Genomic DNA, 26028 nt, shown 5'->3' with positions numbered 1-26028 from the left:
GTTTAGGGAGGATAGACAGGGCTGGCACTTCCAGGATTGAGAAAAGAAGTCAGTTCCTGAATAGTGGAAGGCCATTGTACAGGATACTAGTGATTAAATCAGAGTGGTGCTGGAAAAGCACAACAGGTCAGGCAGTATCCAAGGAGCAGGAAAATCGATGTTTCGGATAAAAGCCCTTCATCAGAACTGGAGGCAGGGAGGGGGGGAGCGGAAGAAGGTAGCAAAGAGTACAATAGGTGAATGGATGTGGGGATGGAGGTGATAGGTCAGAGGGGAGGGTGGAGCAGAGAGGTGGGAAGGGAGACTGGCAGGTAGGACAGGTCATGAGGACAGTGCTAAGCTGGAAGGTTGGAACTGGGGTAAAAAGGTGGGGGGAAAAAAAAAGGGGAAGTGAGGAAACTAGTGAAATCCACATTGATGCCCTGGGGTTGAAGTATTCTGAGGCGGAAGATGAGGCGTTCTTCCTCTAGGTGTTGGGTGGTGAGGGAGCAGCGGTGAAGGAGATCCAGGACCTGCATGTCCTCAGCAGAGGGAGAGGGGGAGTTGACATGTTGGGCCACGGGGTGGTGGGGTTGATTGGTGCGGGTGTCCCGGAGATGTTCACTGAAGCACTTTGCGAGGAGGCGTCCAGTCTCCCCAATGTACAGGAGACTGCATCAGGAGTAACGTATACAACAAATGACATTGGTAGATGTGCAGGTGAAACTAGTGAACCCAGCAGCACTCTGGTTAATTCCCTACATCCCCCACCCGAGACCAGTGGTGTGGGATGTGAGGGATGGGGATAATTAAGGCCCGGTGGTAGCAGGAGAGGAAAACTACTTCTTGGTAGGAGTTTGAACACAGTGTGCCATGGTCCCAATTGAAGAGAATTCACAGATTGGCACCTGTATCCAGGGATGAAAAGTGTGATGCTGGAGAACCACAGCGGGTCAGGTAGCATCCGAGGAGCAGGAGACTTGATGTTTCGGGCATAAGCCCTCCATTCTAATACCTGTATCCAGGGGGTAAGGGTAAGGGTGAAAGCAGTAACCTGATAAATCAACAGATTCTCACCTTTGAAATGATGCCAGGTTAGCCAACAGCAGTGAAAGACCAAAAGCAGAATGGCAATGACACTCATACCTACATTATCATTATGGAAGACTGCTATTTAACTCCTTGGGTTGAGTTACATCCCAAAGTTGGAGTTAACGCTGGGAAAATGACAGGTTGGAAATAGGCTTGGTTCCATAGAATCCCTACAGTGTGGAAACAGGCCATTTGGCCCAACATGGCCCACTCTTCGGGAGTGTGGGAGGAAACCAGAGCACCTGGAAGAAATTCACACAGACACAGGGAGAACACGCAAACTCCACATAGACAGACAGTCACCCAAACCCAGATCTCTGGCGCTGAGACAGCAGTGCTAACCAATGAGCCCCAGTGCTGGCTTGGGAAGTGATTTTCTGAAAATGGTCTAATGACATTACCAAATGAGTAATCTGGAGGTGAGGACTAACAATCAGCAGTTCAAATGCCACCATAACACCCTGGAAAACTAAATCCAGTTAATTAATAAATTCAGAACAAGCCAGAATCAGTAATTGTTACAACTTAACTGTTAGATCATCGTGAAAACCTTTTGGTTTACTAAATCATTTCGGGAAGGAAATCTGTTGTCTTGACCAAACCTGGCCTATATGTAACCACAACAATGTGATTAATTCTTACTTATCCACTGAAAAATCCTAGAACCCATTCCCTAACAGTACTGTTTATGTACCTACACTAAATAAATTGCACTGGTTCAAGAAACCAGCTCACCACCACATTCCCAAGGGTAATGTGCTGGGCAACAAATGCTGTTCTTGTCAGTGATGCTCACATTCCATTAACAAATTGAGGAAAAGAAAATGGTAAATTTATTTTCAGGAAATTAAGACCATAGAGAGGGTCCAGAAATGATTTACTATAAGCTTAGCAAAGAAAAAAGCCTGGAAATCCCTCCCTAAAAGCATTGTTGGTATCTCTACAACAAATGGACAGCAGCAGTTCAAGAAGGCAGCTGACCACCAACTTCACAGGAGCAACTAGGGATGGGCAAAATGTTGGCCCAGCCAGCGACACCGCATTCCATGAAAGAATTTTTTTGAAAACAAAAATGTGGTTTTTCAGTTTTGAGGAGTGACTGAAGCATTTAGTGTCAATCTCCTTGGAGCACAGGATACAAGGACATGCAGCAGAGTTGTTAAAATCATGAAGGATTTAGATATCATAAATACTGTAGGGAAAATTATTCCTAGTGATAGAAAAGCCAGTCACCAGAGAACACAAACTTAAATTAACTAACAAAGAACCTGAGGTGACATGAGGAAACATTTTTCAGCACAAGTGCTGGAATCTTTTCAGAAGACAGGTAGTCACGTTTCCAGTCCTGAAAGTAAAACTTTACGCCATGCTGGAAGCAGTGGGACACAGGGAGGCATTTACTGGTGATGTACAATGAAAAGACTATGTAATTAAGAAGATCTGCTCCTCTTCTAGAGATAGTGGCCTAATCAGGCTGCTGGAACTTTGCACCCTCAAAACTTTTCACTAATGGAGTTGGATACAGCTGAGACTGCAGAAGGAAGAGGGCAGCCCAATATTGAGATGCTCAGTTCAAATAAGATTGTTTTACTCAACATGCCAAGTCCAGGCGGGTCTCAGAGATTTGAGCACTGCAACCTCCAGTGACAGCATCTAATGTGGCCCATTATTGCAGGGAGGCCCACTGTAGTCCATAAAACAGCCATAAAAGTGATTCTTGGGAATCCACTGGGAGACACCAGGCTTTAACAAACAGTCTCACCACATGATGGCAGCACCTCCCAACACAGCTAAAATGCCTGTAGGATGAGAGGAGACTGATACTAGGCCACTTAATTGGCTGCATTGTGGGTATCCATGTTGCTGAGGGTCCTGCTAGTGATAAAAACGTTGGAGTCTCCTCTCAACACCATCAACCTACTGTAAGTGAGGCCTCCTAGCCCATCTCCAGAGAGCTAGTAAATTCCAGCACACAAACTATTTGTGCTCTGGAAGGCATTACCTGAAAGGGTGGAAGTCATTCCATAGTAACATACAAAGGATAATTGAATAAATACTTGGAGAAAATGAGTACAGCATTTTTGAAGAAGGAGCAGCGATAAGATTGATGGGCAGTTGTACCAAACAACCAGCACAGGCATGGCAGACTGAATGGCCTCCTTTTGTGCTTTGTGATTCCATGATCCTAGAATGCAGTTAGTATACTATACAATAGTAAAAGGAGAGACTTTTGTTCTGCAGCACAACATCTATGGAAGATTAATGGATTTTATGTCTTGCATTCCAGGATTACTTCAAGTACATAAACAGCTGCAGAACTATTCAGTCAGACAGGATGTTATGTAATGGCATTTTTTAAAAAGTATTCAGGTTAACATAAAGCAGATTTTACTGAGATTGTCATCCATAGTTTTGACTAGTAAGTCAACAACATTCCCATTCTTTGTCCTCCATTGCTGGTTTATCCAGTTTAATTGTAAAACAGTAATGCATGCAAAACAGCCATAACATGTCATTGTATTCTTTAAATTTCCTTTTAATATATTTCAGTGTATTTTTTTTTTCTGGCACTGGTCTTGCCACATCTGCACCCTATTTAGGCTCCACAATCCATACATCATCTCCAGTCCCTGAGACAAAGACCACTTCTTAGCTTCTGCCAAAAAAAAAGTGTTCTTGAAACATTCCTTAAGAAGTGTGGAAGATTGACTGCTGATAACTGAGTTTGGAAACTCAGATTGAAGGAAATCCTGAATACAAGCTCAACCAACTAATTTTTAGCTTCCTCTATGTCTTTCTTTGCTCATTTTGTCATCTTAGTGCCACATCTTGCTTATCAAATCTTGAATTTTCATGATGTGGAGGAACCAGTATTGGGCTGGGGTGGACAGTTAAAAATTACACAACACCAAGGTACTGCCTCTTCATCAAGTGGTTGTGGAACAGGACATAATACACACAAAGACACTGTAAACTATTTTGCTATAAATTCTGTGTCTCTTATGGTCCTGCTCCACAACTACCTGAAGAGGCAGCACCTCAAAAGCTAGTGCTTCCAAATAAACCTGTTGGATATTAACCTGGTGGTGTGATTTTTTAAACTTTGAATTTTCATGTAATAATTTGCCAAGCAGAGTGAAATGACTGCTCAGAGGTTGGTATCCTATCACCAAGTCACCCCTAATTTACTTGTGCAGAGCACACTGGCTGTGACCAGCCAGCTGGGAGTCAGTCCCGTGGACTGAGGAGATTCTAAATCCTGTGTTTTTTTTTTTAAAATTCAGCATTGTACAAATTGACAATACACATGACACTAACAGTTAACAGTAAAACAAAGGAACAAGGTCTCAAAAACAAATGCCTCAAGGCCCCCTATAACTAACAGAAAAAGCAGTACACAGAACCAAGATAAACCACATCACAATCCTCCAAATAAAAGCACACAGAAACAGCCAAAAAACAGCACATAAAAGGAAACCCGCACGCCAGTACACCCAGTGAAATTAACTCTCCCCAGAGATACACAAAATGCAACGTACACACGGAAACACGATTCAGTTACAACCTACAAGGTACAGCGCAAACACAATGTACACAAGGATACAGTGCAAACCACAAGGGGCAGAGTCCACGCATGAGGCAGTCCACTCCCATAGTCTGACAGCTGACCCAGAATCCACTTCCCAAATGGGAACCTGCTTCAGTCAGCAGCGTTTGCTCCCGACAGGAATTCCTCCTCCCATTGGCAGGGCACACATGGAGGTCCGGCTCCCACACTTCATCACAATCTGCACCCGGAGGCCTAGCCCCTATACAACGAATCGGCCTACTGAGGTTGGGCCCACCACAGCGGTTCAGTACATGCCTAGTAATTGAGGTAGGGCAGGTAAGAAGTTCAGACCCAACAGCTGACTGTGGAACAAAGAATAAGTCTCATCACCAAATTGCTTCTTCCACTCCCACACCTTCTCCAAGATAATCATACTACTGGTTGCAACTAGCCAGCTGAAAAGCCAGCCTCCCAAGGCAAAGAAATAAAACCAGCAGTGCCACTGGCTGTAGCCAGCCATCCCCTGTTTAAATTTGTTTCCCTCACCAAGTCACCCTTTGTTTACGTGTGTACAGTACACTGCCTGTGGCCAGCCAATTCTAAGTCAGTCCCCTGAACTGAAGGGATTCTAAGTCTTTTTTTTAATATTTTATTAAATAGTAAAAAAAATACACAGTTAACAATAAACAGAAAACAGCAGTTCACAAAAAAAAAACACTATGTACAGGGGAAAGTACAACAAAGCCAAACCCCAAACTCCACCGTTCAACCAGTTTTCAGGGAGATGACGACAATCCTCAAATCCCACTTCCATTTATCACAAAGATAACAGTAACAAACACAGACAAGACATTGCAGTCAAATGAGAAACAGTGCATAGAACACAGACCCAATATAGCTATATATAAAAAAAGACATCGGGCACCTGTCCGCACCACATACTGATCAGACCGTCCTTGGCTAGCCTTCCTGCCTCTGGCCACCCTGCGTACTGACTGACCCTCCCCAGGCCTGCTTTCCTCCAGGCTGGTCATCAACCACCCAGCTCCCAGTCACCCTGTGTACAGATCGGATTACCCTGGGCAGCTTTCCTACAGGCTGGTGGTTGGCCTTCCAGTCTCCGACCGCCCTGCGTGCTGACTGACCCTCCCCAACCCACTCTCCTCCAGGACGGACGCGTGCCACCGGCTCCCGGCCGCCCCGTGTACTAACCAAACCATCCCCAACCTGCTTTCCTTACAACACCCAGCCACTCTGCGTACTGACCGATCATCTCGCCTGGTCCATAGCTTTCCTATGGACTAGCCATCAGCTGCCTGGTTCCCAGCCTCCCTGCGTACGGGCTGCCATCAGCCACCTGGCTCAGCCTCCCTGCGTATTGACTGGCCTGCCTTTTACCAGCTTTTCTGTGAGCACACTATCAGTTGCCTGGCTCTGCCCAACCCACATACTGACCGAGGCGGAAGATGAGGCGTTCTTCTTCCATGTGTCTGATGGTGAGGGAGTGGCGGAACATTGTGAGCAGTCTATGAGTGCAATATCTGCTCCATTCGTTTTCCAGGTTGGAGCATCAATGACACCCTCCTATTCCTGTGTAAGTGTCTCGAGGGGTGAATGGTCTCCCCCTGGTTCCATACAACAGATTCAGGGGTCTTGCCGGACTCTGCCTGTTCCTGTTTAACAGCTCAATGTACTGACCAGACGCCTCCTCTTCCTGTGGAACAGGCAGGAGGATTGAATGGGCTGTCCCTCTTCTTGTTCAGTCATTTCGATGGGCTGAATAGTTTCCACATATCCGGGTGTAACCAGCTTGAGGTGCTGAATGAGCTCCTCTTTTAACTGTGGAAGTGTGCAGTGCCTGGCCGTTATGTCACATGAATGTTACCGACACTGAAACAGTTGTTTGGGTCTTGCTCAATCTGGACACAGACCCGTTCAGGAGCTGAGTGGGGACAAAATGTTCTGAATATTGTGTGATCTTCAGTGATCACTCCGCTTCTGATCTTGGGAGAGATGGGGGGCACATAGACACTGACGAAGGAGCTGAAGATGTTTGTGCTGAGGAAGTTAATCTCAGGATCTCCTGAAGAGATGTCCCGGGATTTAGAGGATTGTCGGCCACCGACCACAAACATCTTCCTTTGTGCTCTGAAAGACCCCCATCAGTGAGGAGGTTAGATCTGATTCTCATTAAGCTCAGATAAGTAGGTGGTCCCGATGACATCCTCAGTCAACTCCTGCCTTGATATCAAGGCCATTCACTCTTTCCTGAGCCCCTGTGTTCACCTCTTGTTCATATCAATAGGTGACGGTGTATGTGTAGAGAGTGTTTTCCTCTCACAGAGGGTAATCATTGTCAGGAATTATCTGGACTAGAGAGTTAGGGGACCGACATCACTGAAAGTATTTAAAGAGGTGGTACATGAATCTTTTACCTGTCAGAGAGCTGAGGAGTGTGAATAACTGGGCATTAAGGAGGAGTTAATGCTAACAGTAGATCAGCTATGATCGTACACAATGGCTTGACCATCCGAATTACCCATTCCTGTTCCTTATGTTTTCATTTTCTGTAATTTCAAAGTAAACGGCTTTAATTTTCCTGGATGTACTGTTATTGTATGTTGTAATCAGAGAGAGCAAAACATTTTTGTGAGTGAGGTATGGAGCTTTATTCAGAATGAATCCTGGTCTAGACCAAGACCAACAAATGAAGCACAAGTTGGACAGAGGGGGCACTCTGTTAACAGACCAGAGGCGTATTTCAAAACCAGCCTGGATTTCCAAATAACATTTTCCAATACGTACCAATCTGAGTGCGACAGTTGTGAGTGATTAAATGAAATCCTGTGTTATTGTGGACCAGGTATTTGGAGCAAGTGGCCCCCATCTGCAACTTGCAGGAGCTGTGAGAGGCTGAATGCACCATAGTAACAAGGGACTGTGGAGCAAGAGTGGGTCATCAGACACTTCGTCACTGCTCTACCATGCACTATGATCTGATTAAGATCTCAGCAGCACTTTTCTGTCAGTGTACCATTTCCCTACATTCATTTGTCTTCCAAATGTCTTACATAGATAATTTTGAACAAATGGAAATATCCAGGCATCACAATCTTCTGTGGAAGGGAATTCACACATTAACAACCCTGTGAGAATCTCTTGGTCGTGTTCTGTCCAATGTTGGAGGGTCACTCATGTCTTTTCCCACTCCTCTATTGTTGAAAGCAAATTTTAAATGTAACCACTTGAGTGCTGTGTCCAATATTGTTATTTTCTAGACTGCAAAACTGTACATAAGAATCTGCATTTGAGTTTATCTTTGTGCCAAGCGGTGTGTACCGGTTGGAAGCTGTGGGTGGGAGATCTCCTGAGGTGATGAGGTTCTGTATGGTCTGGGAGATGATGGTTTGGTGATGGGGGTGGGGTCATGGTCAAGGGGGCGGTAGGAAGAGGTGTCCTCGAGTTGGCGTTTGGCTTCAGCGATGTAGAGGTTAGTGCGCCAGACCACCACTGCGCCCCCTTTATCTGCTGGCTTGATGGTGAGGTCAGGATTGGAGCAGAGGGATTGGAGGGCTGTGCATTGAGGGTGAGAGGTTGGAGTGGGGTCGACAGGTTGAGGCGGTTAATGTCCCAGCGGCAGTTGGAAATGAAGAGGTCGAGGGCAGGTATTAGGCCAGCGCAGGGTGTCCAGGTGGATGCATTCTTTTGGAGGTGGGCAAAGTGGTCCTCGGAAGGTGGGCAGGAGTCCTGATTGTGAAAGTAAGCTCGGAGGCGGAGGCGACGGAAGAATTGTTCGATGTCACGGCATGTATTAAATTCATTGATGCGTGGACAGAGGGGGACGAAGGCGAGTCCTTTGCTGAGGACTGATCGTTCGTCCTCAGTGAGGGAGAGGTCTGTTTTACCATCCATAGAGAACCAGGCCCACTCACAGGAACACAGTACACTGTGAAGCTGCAGTTAACACACCAGTGTTTGGTCCACTCCAAGGCAGTGTCCACAGCACACACAGGTGTTCAGTCTCCACAGAGGCTTGGTCCATCCAAAGCACCAGACCCACTCACAGGAACACAGTACATTGTAAAGGCACAGTTAACTCACAGGTCCACTCCAGGACACAGCAAAATTGCTCACCTCCCAGTACACACACAGGCTTTCAGTCTTTACAGAGGCCTAGTCAACCACAAAGGGCTAGGCCTACCCATACAGGACCAGCTCACCTGGAAAGATTATATTTTCTCACAAGGGTTCAGTCCAAACACTAAAACAAAGAAAGCCAGAATGCAAGGGCTAAGCCCTACCACAAAATCAACATAGTCCTTTTCTTAAAGTAAAAGAGAAAAGAGTAACACAGGCAGCCAGTGAAACAACAGCTCCCTAATGAGAACTGAGTTACACCTGAAACACATTAACTGTGTAAATCAGGCAGTTTAGAAATCAGTCTTCAATAAAAAAGGAATACCAGTTAACAAATATAATTCAGTCAGTTCAGGAATCAGGTTTCGCCAAAAAAAATGCAGAAACCCAAAGCAGCAGTAACACACTGACTGTGGCCCGGCCAGTGCAGAGTCAGTCCCTTAAACTGAGGAGATTCCAAATCTCCTGTTTTTTTTATTGAACAGTATGAAATACAGTTAACAAAAACAGAAAGCAGTTCACAAAAAAACCACTATATACAGGGGAAAGAGCAGCAAAGCCAAACCCCAAACCCCAATGTTTAACCAATTTTCAGGGAGGTGAGGACAAACCTCAAATCCCACTTCCATTTATCACAAAGATATCAGTAACAAACACCGACAAGACAGTGCAATCAAATGAGAAACAGTGCATAGAACACAGACCCAATATAACTATATAAAAGACACCTGACACCCGTCCACACCACATATTGATCAGACCGTCCTTGGCTAGCCTTCCTGCGGACAGTCGTCAGCCTTCCGGTCTCTGGCCGCCCTGCGTACTGACCGACCCTCCCCAGGCCTGCTTACCTCCAGGCTGGTCATGGACCACTCAGCTCCCACTCGCCCCGCGTACTGACAGGACTACCCTGGGCCACTTTCACACGGGCTGGTTCAGAGGGGGCAGATTTGTTTTGCTGCTACCCCGTTTGCGAGGTAACAGTTTTCAGGTGATCCACATGTTTGTTCAAGACCACCTCACCTGCTCAAACTTTGTAACTCATGGGACCTGACCTTGCACCAACCTTGCCTCGTACCTATACTGGACCATTTCCATCAAACGTAATCCCTAAATTATCTCTCTCACTTAGAGGAGGCAGGTGGTGGGCATTGGTGTTCCAGCCGCCATTTCACCTTCCCTGCCCCACATCTGGGAATATTAGGTTTAATCTGGTACAGAGTCTTCTCCCCATCAGTAACTCTGCTGGAGCTATCTCTGTTGTGCGTGAGGGATGGTCCTATAATCGAACAGGAACTGGGACAGTTTGGTATTGAGTGATGCTGTAGGCAGCTTCTTTAAGCCTACCTTCAATGTTTGGATTGTGCTTTCTGCTTGACTGGGCCCAGTCTTCAACGACAGGATCAAACAAGTCAAGCTTCCCAAATGAAGGCATGATTCCAGAAATGCTTACCCCAACTCCAAGATGATTATTGCGAATGAATATTCTTTAGGCATGTGCTGTTTTCTCCCATCACTACTGAAGTAACTGCACAGCGGTGGGTATCCATCACTAAGTCACCCTTTATTTAATTATGTACAGTACACCGGCTGTTGCCAGCCAGCTTGGAGTCAGACCCCTGAACTAAGGAGATTCTAAATCCACTGTTTATTTATTTATTTATTAATAGAATCATAGGATCCCTGCAGTGTGGAAGTAGGCCAATCAGCCCATCAGGTCCACACTGCCCCTCCACAGAGCATCCCACACAGACCCACCCCTATCCCTGTAACTCTCATGGCCAATCCATCTAGCCAGTATATATTTGGATTGTTAGGAAGAAACCAGAGCATCCTGAGGAAACCCACGTAGACTTGGGGAGGATTTGCAAACTCCACACAGAGAGTCACCCAAGGCTGGGATCAAACCCAGGTCCCTGGTGCTGTGAGACAGCAATGCTAACCACTGAACCACCATACCACCCCCCAAATCTACTGTTTATATTCTTCTTTTCTTCTTTCAGAGTCAGTTCCCTAAACTGAGTAGATTATCCACTTTTTTTTCCTCCTGGTTATTTTTTTTGCTCTAACTGAGGAGACTCTAAATCTCCTGGTTATATTTTGTTTGCATGTGTGAGACGCAGTGAAAGACAATAGATGTAAATCTCCTGGGTACATTTTCTGGGTTTTTTTGAGACACAGTGAAAGACAAATCCACTGTTTATTTTTTTTTCAACAGTATTTTTATTTAGGATGACTGCCAAATCATAATAAATAAGAGAACACAGTGTTTTATGCACAATAAATTGTTTATTTTTCATGCAATCTTACCAGCAGAATTTAAATATACATGAACACTGGTAAAGACATGTAATTTTGACACAAGAGGAAAGGCTTGGCAATATTATGTAACAGTATAGTTGGATAACTTCAGATATTAGCTGCATTAATCACTGAAAAGGTTCAGAATGTATCACATTGTACTTAGCCACAATATTTTAAATCAACTATTTATTTTAGTCAGCTAGGGCTTCCTGATTGGCCTAGGTTAACAACCTTCATCAAGGATGTCATTGTCAATGAGATCCACGTGGTTCCAATTATACAAAGAACTAATTGTGAAATAATATGAATACAGAGGAACCTCGATTATCTGATCGACACAGGCGGGGAGTATTTTATTCGGATAATCGAGTCTTTGGATAATCGAGGTTCTTCTGTAGGTGCAAATGCTCTAGCCAATATTTAAAACATAACATCATTTGCCTATTCATGCATGGCATCGTCTTGACCTCAGAAGATTGTATTTTACTATTCAAAGATTGAGTTTATAATTTAGATTAGTGTGCGCGGATAAGCAGGAAACAAGGAATGCCACATTATTGGAGGCAATCACCTTTCAAATGAGATGCTAAACAAAAGCACTATCTGACCTCATGGCTGAACTGGGTACTAAAGAGCCAGGAACACAAATTAATGACAAGCAAAATACTTTCACAACGTTCTGGTCAAGAAACAGATGATTAAAAAAATTTCTAGCATCGTCTGTAGAAAAAACATCCAATAAATTCCAGGAAGCAAAGAAGGCATATGAAGAGAAATTATCAAACTTATGGTCAAAAAAGTAAGTTTTGAGGTGGCCTTTGAAAGGGAAATAAAAATCTAGAAATAAGGAAATAAGCAACTGGAAGTCAAAGAGACTTGGGGCTTTTCACAAAAGTTCAATATCCTAGATTGCATGGTAACCCTCAGAACAAAAACGACATTTGCTCATGGACGAGCCTGAACCTACAGTTCTTTAATGTGAAGAGGCCATTTGATTGCGGCTAGCACATAAGTGACCAATAAATTCTCCTTCTCTTAATGGCTGCCATGGGCACATCAAAAAGATTGATCATTAACTTGTTTGGCCACATTGTGGTCATCGCATCCAGAGCTGGGACTTGAACCCAGAGCTTCTAGTTCAGAGGTAGGGATGCTACCACTGTACCACAAATCTCCTTTATTTGAGGAGTGGTGTACCACTAGAGCAGCTTGCCATAATAAGGACAATGTCCATGGAGATGAATTGCATGAGATTTATGGAGGACAGCTGGGTAAATGAATTCTGAGCATAGAGACCAAGGAGGGACATGGGAATATTGAAATCATCGAAGATAATTAGTTATTCATGTCAATGTTATTTATAGGACTTTGCTGTATGTAAAATACCTCTTCCATTACACCACTAAAATAAATCATGGCATGGAATCAGATGCATTATAACTTAAAGAAGAGCTGGTTGTAAAGCAACTCCTGAACTTTGAATTTTAATTTTCAATAAAATTGTCTCTTGGGCTTCTTCCCACCATGAAATCTTTTTGGTTTTGGTTGTGTGTTCACATCTAACCACATCCTTCTCCACCCCCACAGTCAGTCAATTTGGAAGAATTTTCATTGTGATTATGAAAATCTGTGAAAGGAAAACCTGAGCAGTCTCCTGATGTGAGGAAAATAATACAGATGGTGGGCAGATCTGAGAAGGGAGAAAACTGATAAACTGTTTCAACAAAAAATGTCTTATAATTGGTTATTTCTTGCAGGAAAAGCTCACATCCTGGAGGTATTGAATGCCCTGTATCGTGAACTTGCTGCCTGTGAGCTTCTGTCTGGAAAGCCTTTGGAAAATGCTCAGAGTCACCAGTCCCTGGTGAATCCACTGCTTATATCATGCTGATGACCTGCAGACTGGCTTTTCCTTTTTGATCATCGAGCACTTCAAACATTTCCTGTATATCTATAATTCCTGTACTCTCTGCAAATTTGTTAAAATGACATGTGGTGCCTTACTTAACACAATGTTAAACTTATCATCTAAAATAATTTGCTTCAGTAGACAGACACTATATGGTGTTAGTTCCTTAACTGTTAATCTTTACTATTTGAAGAACCAAGTACTGAAGATTTATTCATGAAATTGCATTTGACAAATGCAGTGGTTCAATAGAAATGCTTGTGTCTTTCAATAGTATTATGTGAACCATAGAAGTATTAAAATAAGGAAGACCTCAATGTTGGGTAGAATTTATAATAAAACGTGCCACATTAGATTTAATGGATTAGGCCATGTGACATAAGTCAGTGCAGTAGAAGTAACTATGGATAGAAAGGCAGCTCTGAAATGAAATGCTGCAGCCATAATCTAGGTACATTATTGGCATGTATCAGTCAAAACTGAAGAATTTGTTTTTTTAAATATCAGGTAACTGCTAATAGTCCAATTGTTATTTTACAGCATTGTATATAAATATATATATTTATTCCTTTGCCATATTATGGAAGGAAACAAATCTGAAAAGTTTAAAGAATGGCATTGCTCTGATTTAGCAATAGTCAGTTCTACTATAACACAGTGGTTCCATTCTCATGCAAGCCCATATTGTAAGAAAATTGCATAATAGCAGCACCATTTAAACTTATGGGGCCAGAATCATATTATAACCAATACACACTTTAAACGTTTGTGTTTTGGAAAGTGCCCTCAATTTGTCAACAGTGTTATAGCGAATTCACATTAACAAAATATGCATTATAGCAGAACGACCTGCTTATTCAGATGCTTTTAAGTAGCTGCAACTAACATTTGCAGTTTATAAGCAGAATAAAGCAACTCCAAGCCACAATTTTGATTCTACCAGTTATTTCTATTGGTTCTGGTAGCCAAGCTAAAGTTAAATTTATTGGCACCACATCAGTATGATGTGATCTCTGGAGCTGAAATTATTTAACAACTCTATACTGCACTGATGCTCCTGACACTTTTCCCTGCTTGCTGTGAATTTGTCAAAAAATGAAGGGAGCTTTGTGACTGTTGGTGTGAATAACCAAGCATCAAGGCACAGCCATAATTTCTTCCTCCAAACAATGCAGCTCATGGCAGGTTGCCCTGACAGTATTATTTTGGCAACAAACAATAGCTGTAACTGGCTCCAGGGTGACCACTTGGTTCTACTTAACACTAAAGCTTGTGGGTGCTTGGCTGTGTTTGTGGTTTAATTCTCCAGATGAAACAGTGAATGGTCCACCTGATTGCTTACAAAAATATGTTCAGACATTCACAAAGCCCAACGTTTATCAAGAAAATTAACTAACAATTAGTTGGCTTGTCCTGAATTTGGACCAGTATATGCTACGGTATCCTTCAGGAGTATGTGTGAAGGCTGTACATTATAGGATTTGTATTAACTAAGAGGAAATCTGAAGTAGAAAGTCCTGGGTTGAAAACATAGACAAGGCTTAAGAATGTTGGAGGGAGTAGTTTGTATGTGCAAAGTGGCAGCTGTTTTGTATGCATTACCAATCAAATCTCAAGACACATGTACAAATTAAGTCTGTGCTATACATTCACATCAGAGAAGATGGGCAGATACATTGCCAACTGCATTATCTGCCTTGCAGAGAGTGAGGCAGAACATAACAAGCTTTTTATTTTATATGTTTGACTTTTAAAATAAATGCAACAGCTTTTATTTTCGCTGTCGTGTTGGATTATTGTTTGCAGTGAGTATTGGTTGTTGTGGCAAGATCCCAATCCAGTCTCCATAGACAACAGAAATGACAATTGAAATATGATAGACACATTAGACATCTCCAATATCACTTTCCAAACAATAGAATAAATGGATTTATTTTCAATGGAATAAGTTCAGGTAATTTCATGCAAGACGCTGCAATATGTCATGGTGACTGCGCTCAATAAGATAACTGTGAAAAATCAGCATGCTGTCAATAGCATTGTTTGCTTGTTATCCTTTTTATTTTCCAACTCCCTTTCTATGTTTTCCTTCTTTTAAATGTTTTATTGACAGCCACACTTTATACTCTTGCTGTCTTCAGGAAGAAAGGTGCTAAAGTTTATGTAATTAGGTAGAATATAGCCATTGGTTTGCCTGTTTTGCAGCCAAAATGTGGATGCACACAAGGCCAGTTTCAGGGACCAATATCCTGTGCTCCAAAGCATCTTCCAAACCATTTTTGGTTCACTCGTTTTTCAGGTGTATAAACCAGCTACCTAAGATTAGCATTAAGGTCCGTGCATGTACTAATAAGGAAATTAAAACAAGGACCGTTCTAGGATATTGAGCTGCCGTTTGGCACAGTAATCTTTTCGCAGGCAGTTGTAAAACCAGCAGAAGCAAGAGTGCTTTGCAGCACTGCCAAGATTGCTGCTAGCTTTCTTTCATCCATCTTCCTATTGTTCTATCCACAGCTTCAACTCCCCACCACACTCCTGTGACTTACCTCAGAGTCACTACCTGTGAGGCATGTGGCTTTAAATTGATCCATTGGTAGTGGATGAGCTTCTTCTCAAGTACAACATATGCCCACCAACTCCCAACAACAATGTTAAGATGGTCTGAAACCTAATATCAGGCTGATGTCTGGGCTTCTCGCTTGGAAAGGATGCGTTGTGTTCATTTGATCTGTAAGTGGGCCAAAGAAGAAATTCAGTTTCTATACCCTACCTTTAATGTTTGACTACTTTTTGATACACACTAATTGGGCTCAGTGATTAGCACTACTGTCTCACAGCATCAGTGACCCGGGTTTGATTCCAGCCCCAGGTGACTCTCTATGTAGAGTTTGCACATTCTTGTCGTGCCGAGGTTGCTCCAGTTTTTTTCCCACAGTCCAAAGATGTGCAGATTACGTGGATTGGCCATGCTAAATTGTCCCATATTCTCCAGGGATGTGCAAGCTAGGTAGATCAGTCATGGTAAATGTGGGGTTACAGGTATTGGGTGGGTTCCTGTTTAGGGGTTCAATAATGACTAAATGGGTCGAATGGCCTACTTCCACACTATAGTGTTTCGATGATTCTAAGTATGGGCTGGATTTTACTGATGGGAGTAAAACAGAACTTGGCTGGAAACATTCAATACATCAGGCAGCATCTGTGGAGAAAGAAACAGTGTTAACCTTTCAAGTTCAGTTCCATGATTTTCTATCCACCTGTGTGAATGAATGGCATTTTTTAAAGAAGTTCAGTCTGCCAGCACACTCTCAAACTCACTTGTTCAATAGGAATCTGCAAATGAGAGAAATTACTCATGGAAACCTTCAGTAGACACTATTGTACCAAATAGGCCCTTCACCAAGATTGCACAATGTTATTGGAGAACATGGTATTTAAATTGAGTTAGAGAACCAGTAACTGAAGGGTGCAAATGGGCTTCCCAATAGCAGTCCCACCAAAAGGGGAGGGTTAGGATTTTAGAGAATGCTCTGCTATTACAGGCAGCTCGAGGCATGTTGTGGGTTGGTGGGTGGGAGGGGTTTGGGGGGTGGGGAAGAGGGTGGGACAATGGCATTAATTATTAAATTATTATTGATTTAGAAGTAATTGTGTTATGTGCATCAGCACATCAAATGCTCTGCACACCCTACACAGAAAAGTTAAAACAATAATCTGAGTGCGTTAGTGTCTCAACCACTCTTGGTTCATGTTCGATGCCTGGAGCTGTCGCTAAAATGAATGGTGTTCTAGAATATATTTACAGGACATGGGGTGGCATGGTGGCTCAGTAGTTAGCACTGCTGCCTCACAGCACCAGGGACCCAGATTTAACACCACCCTCAAGTGACTGTGTGGAGTTTGCACATTCTCCTTGTGTCTATGTGAGTTTCCTTTGGGTGCTCCAGTTTCCTCCCATAGTCCAAAGATGTGCAGATTAAGTGAATTGGCCACACTAAATTGCCCATAGTGTCCAGCAATGTGCAGGCTAGGTAGGTTAGCCAAGGAAATGCAGGATTTTGTGTTTGGGGGGAAGTGGTGGTGGTTATATGGATGGGATGCTCTATAGAGGGTCAGTATGGACTAAATGGGCCAAACAGCCTGCTTCCACACTATGGGGATTCAATGATTCAATGACAATGGGACTCCCAAGATCACTGGGTCTCTAAACCCAAGAGAATGCATAATACAGTTCGGTTTAGGAAATAATGCAGATAGACTACGTTTATTCTGATTAATTATTTAAATTGTATAATTTAGAGAAACTATATAAGCCAGAAAATGTGAGACCAGTTAAAGCCTAGTTTAACACCCAAATACTCTCCTGAACCTCCCAATCACCACTGTGACCAGATCCAACTAACTCCTGACCAGACTAAACCCAATCATCCCTGAACTCCCCAATCACCCTTTCAAACTCAAAGACAGCCCCAACCAAATCTGACCCAACCAACCACCACCCACACTCCCACCAACACCTGTCTACCAATACTACCCGACTACCTCTCCAATTAGACCCAACTATCCCAACTGGACTTAATGACCCCCAACCAGATCTGACTATGCCCATACCACCTAAATACCCTAGCCCAACTACCTACTTATTCACCTAACCACCTTTCTCATCTCACCCATACCACTTCACCCACCTGATCAATTTACCCAAATAACCATTCACTCACTCACCCACTTACTGACATTCATTAAAGGACTGGACCTTTGAACACTTAGCTGAATGCAGCAGGTCATGCCATAGAACAGAGCCATATTCTCTCTGGCATAGTGGTAATGTCACTGGTCTAGTGATGCAGAACTTCAGGTTAATATTTTGGGGACATGGTTTTGAATCCCGTCAAAGTAGATGGTGAAATTGGAATTCAGTAAAAGTCTGAAATAAAATGTTTGTCAGTGGCAATCATGTAACCACTGCTGATTGTCATAAAAGCCAAAACCTAAGTGTGACTCCAGATCCACAGCAATTGGGTTGACTCTGAACTGCCTTCTGGGTAATTATTGCTGGCCTAGCCAGTAATCCCCATATCTCATGAATTAATTTAAAAAAACTCTACTCCAACAGTGGTAGATTGGTGCACATTTCTTTGACAGCCTGGATTGGAAAATCACAGAAGAAATGTTGGATCAAAGAAATCTTTCTGTGCATTGTTGATACTTGGAAGCTGAGGACATTTTTTTGATTTATTTAACGTTCTCAGATCATTAGGCAACTATCTCCTCTCACCAACCACGCTGGAGGCTAAGAGAAATCTTCGTCCCTTATAACTGGTCATCCCATTATAATATTGAGCAAGAAGATGGGTGCTTTTGTTGTTCCATGTTTCCTATCCAGTGGAATCGCTTACAAAAAACAATACTTGCTTTTCTCACTGTTCGCACTCACAGAGGACACAAAGCTTTTACCTATGTTTTCTTAACATTTTTGCAAGTTATCTGTGAGCCTATTTGCTCCTGCAAATATTATGAACCTCCTGAGATGAAGCTGACTTCTCATAGGCTCCTCAAATCTTTGGATGGCTAAGGAATCGTCTAACTCATTTATGGCAGTCTAGCCCTTCAAAATGTAAGTCTTCTTTGGAAACCTAATTGGCTCCTCTCCCATGCTGAAACCAAGAGGGAACGCAGCCTCTTTGATATGCATGCGAGTTGTTCCACTGTTAATGGGAATTAGATTCTGGTTACCTGCAGTCTACAGAAGAATGGACTTCACAGAAATATAAAGAATCTTAAGTCTCTGAGAAAAAGCATACCAAATATCGTTTTTGTCTCCTTAAGGTACTGCATAAATACTTTGCAGTCTGCTTGGCATGGAGTTCTCCAAATGGTTTTTCAATCTATATAGTTTTTCATATCAAATTGACTGAATTGCCTTGATTTCTTGTGAAGCAGAGGAAGGCCTGAAGATCTTCTTACAACTGCCATTTTTTTCCATGATGCACTTTAATGAGAAAAACCCTCTGATATGTTTACATACAGGAGGGCAGTAGATTTCACCACCATTTGCTCCCAATTCTTTGGAGAGGTTGCATAAAATCTCCTGTCTTGTTTAATGCTCTACCACCATCTTTCACTTCATATCACAATCACTCAGATTATTATATATAGCCGAGGGCTGACACTTGTTAGACCTCTACTCAGCTACACCAAGTTCCATTTATACATTTATAAATCATGAATATTTTTGCCATTCTGTATCTCAATAAATATAACTCCTCATCTCGTCTACCTCCTCAAGCTTGACTGCAGGATATGGTTGAATGATTGAGAGGGTGGGTGCCTGCTATGCCAGAACTATCATAAAACTAACTTTGAAGATTTGAGCAGTTAATTTTTGAACATCTTTGTTTGAGAGGTGTCATTAAATGGAAAGATTTATGCCAATTGCTTTTTTACCAAAAATTGTAAATGTTCTTTTGGCACAGGCTTCTGATGTTACTGGAAATAATAAATATAATAACTTTTACAAATTTTGTTTTGCTTTTTAAAACTGACCGCTCATATAAAAGTCAACACCATCTCTGAGGTATGTTTTTGAAATTCATGGAATTTAAACAGCTTTCAAGATGATGCTAAATATAACAAAATATATTAGATAATGTTGTCCTTTATCCCAGATCAAATTGGTGCATTGTTTACCTTGCATTCTGCAAAAATAAGATTTTAAAAGGAGACAAAACAACATTTTATATTTCGCCAGAGCATATATGTTTCTCTGAGCATAGTCTCCATCACTCATGCAATTGCACTGAAGTCTTTCACATTTGAATGGCTTAGTACACACCATAAGAAACACCTCTCTGGTGAACCATTGGAAAGTTCATAAAGAGCTCTTTATTACTTTGTCAGTTGAGTGTGGTAATGTACCAAAAATAAATAAAATGCAACTGTCACAGCAATGTAAATATGGCAGACTTCTTCAGAAAATATTAGTCAGCTTTGGCTGGGAATTTTCCAGATGTAATGGCTCAAGATTTGTGGTAACAAATTTTTCTTCCTGTTAGTTAGATTTTCCCTTGCTTCTTTAATCCCTGTCATTTTTTGTGTGGGAAATAACTGTAAGTGCATGATTGGAACGGCACAACACCCACAAGAACAACAAGATACTGAGTGAACGGAGCAACCGACTGTACATGTCCTTCTACATTGGCTTAAAAGATTGTGGCATGAGCAGCGAAGGAAATGGAGGGGAAATGTACATGAGTGGGTAAATTCAATGTCAAATCAAACACAGGAAAATAAACCAAAAGATGGGAGGGAAGATCGGATTTAAGAGAGAAAAAATGCCTTATGCTTTAGTTGCATGGAAACAAATCTAAATTGCACAGATTGAATTGGTTCAATCAATGTTGTATTTAACTGTTATTTATAACAGAGTACAAGTTCTTGAATTGCATCAAGTTCTCAATTTATGGATACTTACTGCCATTGGTTCAGTCAGTTGTCTGGCAATAAAGTAAGCCCCTAACAGTAGGTGACCAGCCTGCTGCCACTTCTTGGTGTCTTCTTAATGACTTGATCTTATTGGTTGCTTCTCCAAACCCAACACCTTGCTTTGGGGAGACCAGTTTATATAAATTATAAATCTTATGTGGGGATGCATCATTACATTTTTTTTTCAATCTTGCTTATTGCTTTCCCAGCAATTTCTTGTGTTTGTCCATGAGTAACAGTAGCTCAAGCCCACAGTAAAGGATCAGCTCAGAGACACAATTAATCGCTGCCTGAGCCTGTAATTCAATTAATTATCACAGGACTTAGTAACACAATAAATTGGCTGCTTGATCCAGTAACACAATCAATTATTGTTTGACAAGGCACAGAAATTTAGCAACATCCATCTGTTTGAGCAACTAAGCCCTATTGGCAATTTGCTGAGACCAATTGAATACGGTCGGCTTTATAAAAGCCATGGGTTTTTTGAATTCAATGACCCTCCAAAAGGAAGGTCCCGCAAGGCTGGGTACTCAGCCCCCTACTGTACTCCTTATAAACACATGACTATCTGGCCAAATTCCACATCAACACCACATACAAGTTTACTGACAATTCCACCATTAGATTAGATTAGATTACTTACAGTGTGGAAACAGGCCCTTCGGCCCAACATGTCCACACCAACCCGCCGAAGCGCAACCCACCCAGACCCATTCCCCTACATTTTAACCCTTCACCTAACACTACGGGCAATTTAGCATGGCCAATTCACCTAACCTGCACATTTTTGGACTGTGGGAGGAAACCGGAGCACCCAGAGGAAAGCCACACAGACACGGGGAGAATGTGCAAACTCCACACAGTCAGTCACCTGAGGCAGGAATTGAACCCAGGTCTCTGGCGTGGTGAGGCAACAGTGCTAACCACTGTGCCACCATGCCGCCCATTATAGGTCTGATTTCAAACAACTTCAAGACAGAGTACAGGAAGGAGATAGAGTGCTTAATGTCATAATGTAAAAACAACAACCTCTCTATCAACGTCAGTGAAACAAATGAGCTGGTCATTGACTCCGGGAAACAGATGGAGGGCACACCCATCTCTGCAGCAATGGTGCTGAAGTGGAGATGGTCGAGAATGTCAAATTCCTGGGAGTCATGATCACCATAAATCTGTCCTGGTCAACCCATGTTGACACTACAGTCAAGAATGCACAACGACACTTCTATTTCCTCAGGAGGTACAAGATATTTGGAATGTCCATAATGACTTATACAAATTTTTATAGATGCACCACTGGAAACATCTTATCTGGTTGCATCGCAGCATGGGTATGGCAGTTGCTCTTCCCAAGACCGCCAGAAACTACAGAGAGTTGTGAACATAACCCAGTCCATCATGCAAACCAGCCTCCCATCCACTGACTTCATCCAAACTTCCTGCTGCCTCGGGAAAGCAACCCCGAAAGACACCTCCCACCCTACTTACACTCTCTTCTGTCAGGCAGAAGGTATACATGTTTGAATACATGTATGAATATATTCAAGATCAGTTTCTTCTCTGCTGTTATCAGACTTTTGAACAGACCCCTTAAGTGTTAATGTTGATCCCTCTCTGCACTTTCTCAGCAGCTGTAACACTGTATCTTGCAGTCTGTTCTGTTACCCTGATGCACTTGTACAGTACGATCTGCCTGTAAGCATGGAAGACAGCACTTTTCACTGTACCTCGGTGCACATGACAGAAGTAAATCAACTCAAATCAAGTAAAGCATTTGATTTTTGAAATGTCCAACTAAACTTGAAGGTATTAGTTTATTTTGGGAGCAGATACAATAATTGAAATTGATTAGCACTTATAAAACCATTAAAAGTATACTGAGACTGAAATGGACAAGCCCTCACTTTTTGTGGCAGGTTTATTTTGTATCTACCACATAAGTATATAAACTTCATGGTGTTCAATGCATTTCAACAGAGCATCAGACAGCAAAGCGATGTCTTCATAAAGCTGAGATGGGGAGACAGTGGTGTAGTATAATGTCACTGGATTAGCAATTCAGAATTCCAGACCAATCTTCTGGAGATATGGATTTGAATTTGACCATGGCAGATGATGAAATTTGAATTCAATAAAATCTAGAGTAAAGAGGTGGCCAACAGCAACTATGTAACATTGCTAATAGTTGTAAAAACCCACATGGTTCACAAATGTCCTTTACAGAAGGAAATCTGTTGTCCTTACTTGATCTGATCAACATTTATCCAGATCCACAGCAAAGTGGGTGACTCTTAAATACAGGCCTAGCCCCTGACACCCATGTCCTCTGAACAAATTTAAAATAGCGAGCAGTAAGCATCTGCCTTATCTTAAACTGTTCTTCAGCTTGGACTTCAATAACCATGAGCAATACTTATATTGACAACAAATCCTGGAACAATGTTTACCGTCTGGCACAATCAGTTCACCCCTGAGCCAGAGAGGGAAGTATAGTATTCATAGACATTGCAATAGGTTTTCTGTACATCAAAGGCCTGTGTGCTGCTTTTTAAGCAGACAAGCCAGGAGCTGTTAATGAACCTCTTGTTTGCTTTAAACAGGAAGTTCAAGAGTACAATAGCAGCATAGTGATTAAGCTATGTTTTGAAAATACATGCAATGATTGTTGTTAGCCAGCCATGACCTATGGTGGTGGTGAAAGAAAGAAACATTTTCCACTTCAAAACCTAAGGAATTCACTCAAAGGCATTGAAAAATACACGATTCCTATTTGAAGGTCCAACAGTAGGACAATCCTTGAGCTTAAATTTGCGAAACAGCGACCCTAAAGAGAGACCCCAATTGTCAGGTGGGCATTACAAAGCAAGTAAATGCAGCCTCCTAGGTCTATTGACTTGGAACCAAATCAGTATAAAGCTCTCTGTCATCGGAAAGGCTGAAGTGAAACTTTTAGTAGATATGCATTGTGATCCTGATAGAGTATATAATGTAGATTCTATGAAAATATTATTGCCCTGCACTCTTAAAACAAAGGAAGGGGTCTACAGATGTGCAAAGAATATTGTCGAGCCAAGGGAGTAGTAGAAATATAAAGAACAACAAAGAAAGATAAAAGAATGCAAAAAAACAAATAGAACCTTGTGAGGATTATCAAGATTAACACATAAATACCTTATATGCTTGAAGAAAATGAATATTAATTTAAAATATACTATAAATATATTACCTTGTTCTAATTTTAACAGTTGGAGTAAGAACATCTGGTCCATCACAACCTGTTGAGTCAACTGTTCCCTCAATCACCAACATAGTTACCTTTAGACTTTAGACTATGAGCTTGACAGAGATAGTGAGTAAATCACATCAAGTCATAGTGTTCTAAAATATGGAGACAGGCTCTTTGGCCCAAACTGGTAGATGCCGACCAAAACATCCATCAAAGCTAACCCCATTTCCCTGCAGTTGGGCAAGATCCTTCTAAACCTTTCCTATCCATGTATTTGTCCAAATGCCTTTTAAATGTTGTTAATATATTCATCTCAACCACTCCACTGGCAGCTCATTCCATATGTGTACCATCCTCTGTGTAAACAGTTGCCCCTCAGGTTCCCTTTTATTCTCTACCCTCTAACCTTAAACTGATACCCTCTAGTCCTTGATTCTCTAACCCTGGTAAAAAGACTGAGTGCATTCACCCTATCCATGTGTCTCATAATGTTATACACTTGCATAAGTTCCCTGCTCCCCCACCTGCCGTCCCTTGGTCTCCTACTCTCTAAAGACAAAATACCTAGCTTGTTCAACCTCTCCATATGAACTCAGACTGTTGAGTCCTGGCAACATCCTTGTAAATTTCTTCTGCACTCTTTCCAGTTTAATAACATCCTTCTTATAGCAAGATGATGAAAAATGAACACAATGCTCCAAGTGCAGCCTCACCAACATCCTGTACAACTGCAATATAATTTGTCAACTTCTATATTCAATGCCCTGACTGATGAAGGCGAGTGTGCCAGAAGCCTTCTTCACTGCCCAGTCTATCTGTGATTCCATTTTCAGAGACGGTGCAACTGAACTCCAAGGTCCCTGTGTTCCACTTCACTCCTTAAGACCCTACCATTCACCATGAAATTTCTATCTTGATTTGACTTTCCAAAATGCAAGACCTCACATTTTTCTATATTAAAATCCATTTTCCATTTCTCGGCCCTCTTCCCCAGCTGATCAAGATCCAGCTGCAATTTCTGATAACCTTTCTCACTGTCCACGATACCTCCTATTTGAGTGTCATCTGCAAACTTACTAATCATGCCATATATTCTCATCCAAATAGTTGCTTCAGAGAACAAACAGTATTGGGCCCAGCACTGACCCCTGAGGCACTCCACTATTCACAGGCCTGCAGTCCAACAAGCATCCTTCCAATATTACCCTGCTTCCTACTATCAAGCCAATTGTGTGTCCGATTTGCCAGCTGTCCCTGGATTCCATGCAATCCAATCTTCCAGAGCAGTCTACCATGTGGAACTTTATCAAAGGCCTTACTGAAATCCATATAGACTATGTATATTGGTCTGCCCTCGTCAGCCTTCATCAAAGAACTCTAACAAATTTGTGAGGCATGATCTCCCACGCACAAAGCCATACTGACTATTTCTAATCAAACCCTGTCTTTCAAAATGCATGTATACCTTATCTCTCAGAATCTTCTCAAATAACTTACCTTCCACAGATGTTAGACTTACTGGTCTATCATTCCCAGGTTTTTCTTTGCAGCCCTTCGTGAATAAGGGCACAACAATCACTACCCTCCAGTCTTCCAGGACCTCACCTGTGGCTAGCGATGATGCAAAAATAACAGCCAGGGTCCCCGCAATTTCTTCTCTAGCCTTTTGCAGTTTTCTTAGATGTGTCTGGTCAGGACCAGGAGATTTATCCATCTTCATACATTCTAATGTATCCAACACCTCCTCTGCTGTGATATAGAGCTCCCACAGATATGACCACTAACTTCCCCAAGTTTACAGGTCTTCATGCCTTTCTCCATGGTATGTTGCAACTCACAAGTTATCAAGAACAAATAGAGGTGTCCATAGTTGAAGAATAAATCACAGGCCATACTGTTTGTCAAATGTATGCTCGTTGGATTGGCCAACCATTGGGCTTGCCTTTAATAGGAATAGAGCATTTTCTATGTCTTCCATGAGCAGGCTGCATGAGCTGACACACTAAGATTACTGCAAGCCACCAGAAGAGATTTGCACAAATAATGAACACTGTAGAGTAAATGATGTTTTCACAGGACTTAGTGCCCCAAAGCAATGAGAGAAATGCAGAATAATGTTGTCTTATTTGTGACCTGTGTCACTGAGTCTGTGGGCACTCACTTACAGGAGTCTATCATTGCCAGAATTTACAGGTTGGGAGATTGATTGGAATCAGGAGTGAATGTGAGTTTTAGCCACATCAGAGACATCCCTGCAGACTACTCATATACAGATTGCTAGTCATCTAAATAAGGGAAGGCAGGCGAAGGCTCAAAGAAGAAACATTATCTCAAAGTATCTGG

The 26028-nt window shown here is 42.2% G+C and overlaps 1 protein-coding gene across 1 annotated transcript in view; it reads left to right on the top strand.

Annotated features, from left to right (window-relative positions):
- efcc1 (EF-hand and coiled-coil domain containing 1) overlaps window positions 1-14745 on the top strand; it is a 93619-nt gene extending 78874 nt beyond the window's left edge. Inside the window, exon 7 of the mRNA XM_043707980.1 lies at window positions 12820-14745. Coding sequence (XP_043563915.1) covers window positions 12820-12953 — 134 coding nt within the window. The 3' untranslated portion in view covers window positions 12954-14745. The remainder of the gene's footprint in view (window positions 1-12819) is intronic.
- Window positions 14746-26028: the final 11283 nt, after the last annotated feature.

The sequence above is a fragment of the Chiloscyllium plagiosum genome, chromosome 18 (assembly GCF_004010195.1).
Source record: "Chiloscyllium plagiosum isolate BGI_BamShark_2017 chromosome 18, ASM401019v2, whole genome shotgun sequence".
NCBI classification, from domain to species: Eukaryota; Metazoa; Chordata; class Chondrichthyes; order Orectolobiformes; family Hemiscylliidae; genus Chiloscyllium; species Chiloscyllium plagiosum.
This window is presented reverse-complemented; position numbering and strand designations above follow the sequence as displayed.